At 34.2% G+C, this 1,830-nt stretch overlaps 1 protein-coding gene across 1 annotated transcript; it reads right to left on the minus strand.

The window, feature by feature from the left end:
• Positions 1-640: 640 nt before the first annotated feature.
• LOC145624804 (uncharacterized) lies at positions 641-1,408 on the minus strand. Its single transcript, XM_081677891.1, has one exon. The coding sequence runs from the start codon at positions 1,406-1,408 to the stop codon at positions 641-643; it is 768 nt and encodes a 255-aa protein (XP_081534017.1).
• Positions 1,409-1,830: the final 422 nt, after the last annotated feature.

A 1,830-nucleotide genomic window follows, 5' to 3' on the forward strand; every position in this document is an offset into this window, starting at 1 on the left:
ATTATATTTATCGGTTAATATCGAATACAACATAGATATTAGACAGTAGATCGACCACAAAAAAAAAAAAAAAAAAAAAAAAAAAAAAAAATTACTCCGTATTAGTCAACCTAAAAACAAACCCGTGTCATACCTCAATGCTGTTGGAAATAAGAAAGCAAAACTAGAATAGGAACGTTGAATTAAGCTAATGCTATTCTCATTCAAATAAACTAATAACAAATCATGCCTTATATAGGCTACAAAATAACTGTCAAAATAAACCAAAAGCAAATAATTAGCATGCAAGCCTAATTACGTGGGTTGTTGTTGTTGATACTTGATAGTGCCCATATTTCTAGCCCACTACTATCACTACTAACTTACTAGTTTGACTAAGTAAAAACAATATTAAAACTAAATATCTAATTAACTAACTTTGAAGCACTAACTTTAACACACCCCTTTGCTTCAAAGTTTGATAAAAATAAATTAATGAAGCACTTCTCTTCATCCATGATGCACTTCTCATCACCTACACAAATGTTGTTGATGCACATTATCACCAACCATCAATGTTTACTTGTTGATGCACATCTCACCAACACACTCTTCAAATTTTGGAGTACTTCCCTCCATGGTGCACTTCTCACCCACAACTCTAAAATAGGGTCTCTTCCATGGCCACTTGTGCCATGGTCTCTTGCTCTTCATTTTTGGACTTACAATTCTTTGCCAAATGCCCAAATTTTTGACAGTTAAAACACTTAGGTTTCCCCTTATGCCAACAATCTTTTTCTTCATGACCAATTTTGTGACAAATGTTGCATTGGAAGGACTTGCCTTTCCCCTTTTGATAAGGAGACCTTGTTAGAAATGCCTTTTCGCTCTTGTTTTCATCATTTTCGTTTCTCATGGACCTCCTTTGATCCACCGCATGTAGTGAATTGATCAACTCCGAAACTGTCAACTTTGAAAAATCTTTAGTATCTTCAATTGAAGAAAGTTTAGTTTCATACCTTTCCGGAAGACTAACAAGAAGTTTGTCCAGTACTCTTTGATTGTCAAATTCTCCACCAAGTAATTTGATTTGATTTGCAATGGACATTAGCCGACTCCCGTATTCTTTGACACCTTCACTACCTTTCATCCCCATCATTTCAAACTCTCTTTTAAGGTTTAAAATTTGCATGAGTTTGGTTTGATGGTTTCCTTCATACTCCTCCTTAATTTTTTCCCATGCTTCTTTAGGAGAATCACAACCCATAATAGTTGTGAATATTTCATCCGACACTGCCGAATGTAGACACGAAAGTGCCTTTGCAATTTTTGTCATATCCTCATCGTATTTTTTGGTTTGGGCTACGGTTGGATTTTGTGAAAGAGGAATTGGATACACATCACTCTCAATTGCTTCCCATAAACTCATGGCTTTCAAATATGATTTCATTTTGATAGCCCATGTACTATAATTATCCCCTTTGAATGTGGGAATGGAAAGTGAAAAGTTGTTTGGGGTAGACATTAGAACTCTCACGATTTTTTTTTAACTTTACAAGCCCTTAGAATCAAATGGCTCTGATACCAATTTGTTGGAAATAAGAAAGCAAAACTAGAATAGGAACGTTGAATTAAGCTAATGCTATTCTCATTCAAATAAACTAATAACAAATCATGCCTTATATAGGCTACAAAATAACTGTCAAAATAAACCAAAAGCAAATAATTAGCATGCAAGCCTAATTACGTGGGTTGTTGTTGTTGATACTTGATAGTGCCCATAATTCTAGCCCACTATTATCACTACTAACTTACTAGTTTGACTAAGTAAAAACAATATTAAAACTATCT

Source organism: Chenopodium album, chromosome 3 (genome assembly GCF_948465745.1).
Source record: "Chenopodium album chromosome 3, dcCheAlbu1.1, whole genome shotgun sequence".
In the NCBI taxonomy this organism is placed as follows: domain Eukaryota; kingdom Viridiplantae; phylum Streptophyta; class Magnoliopsida; order Caryophyllales; family Amaranthaceae; genus Chenopodium; species Chenopodium album.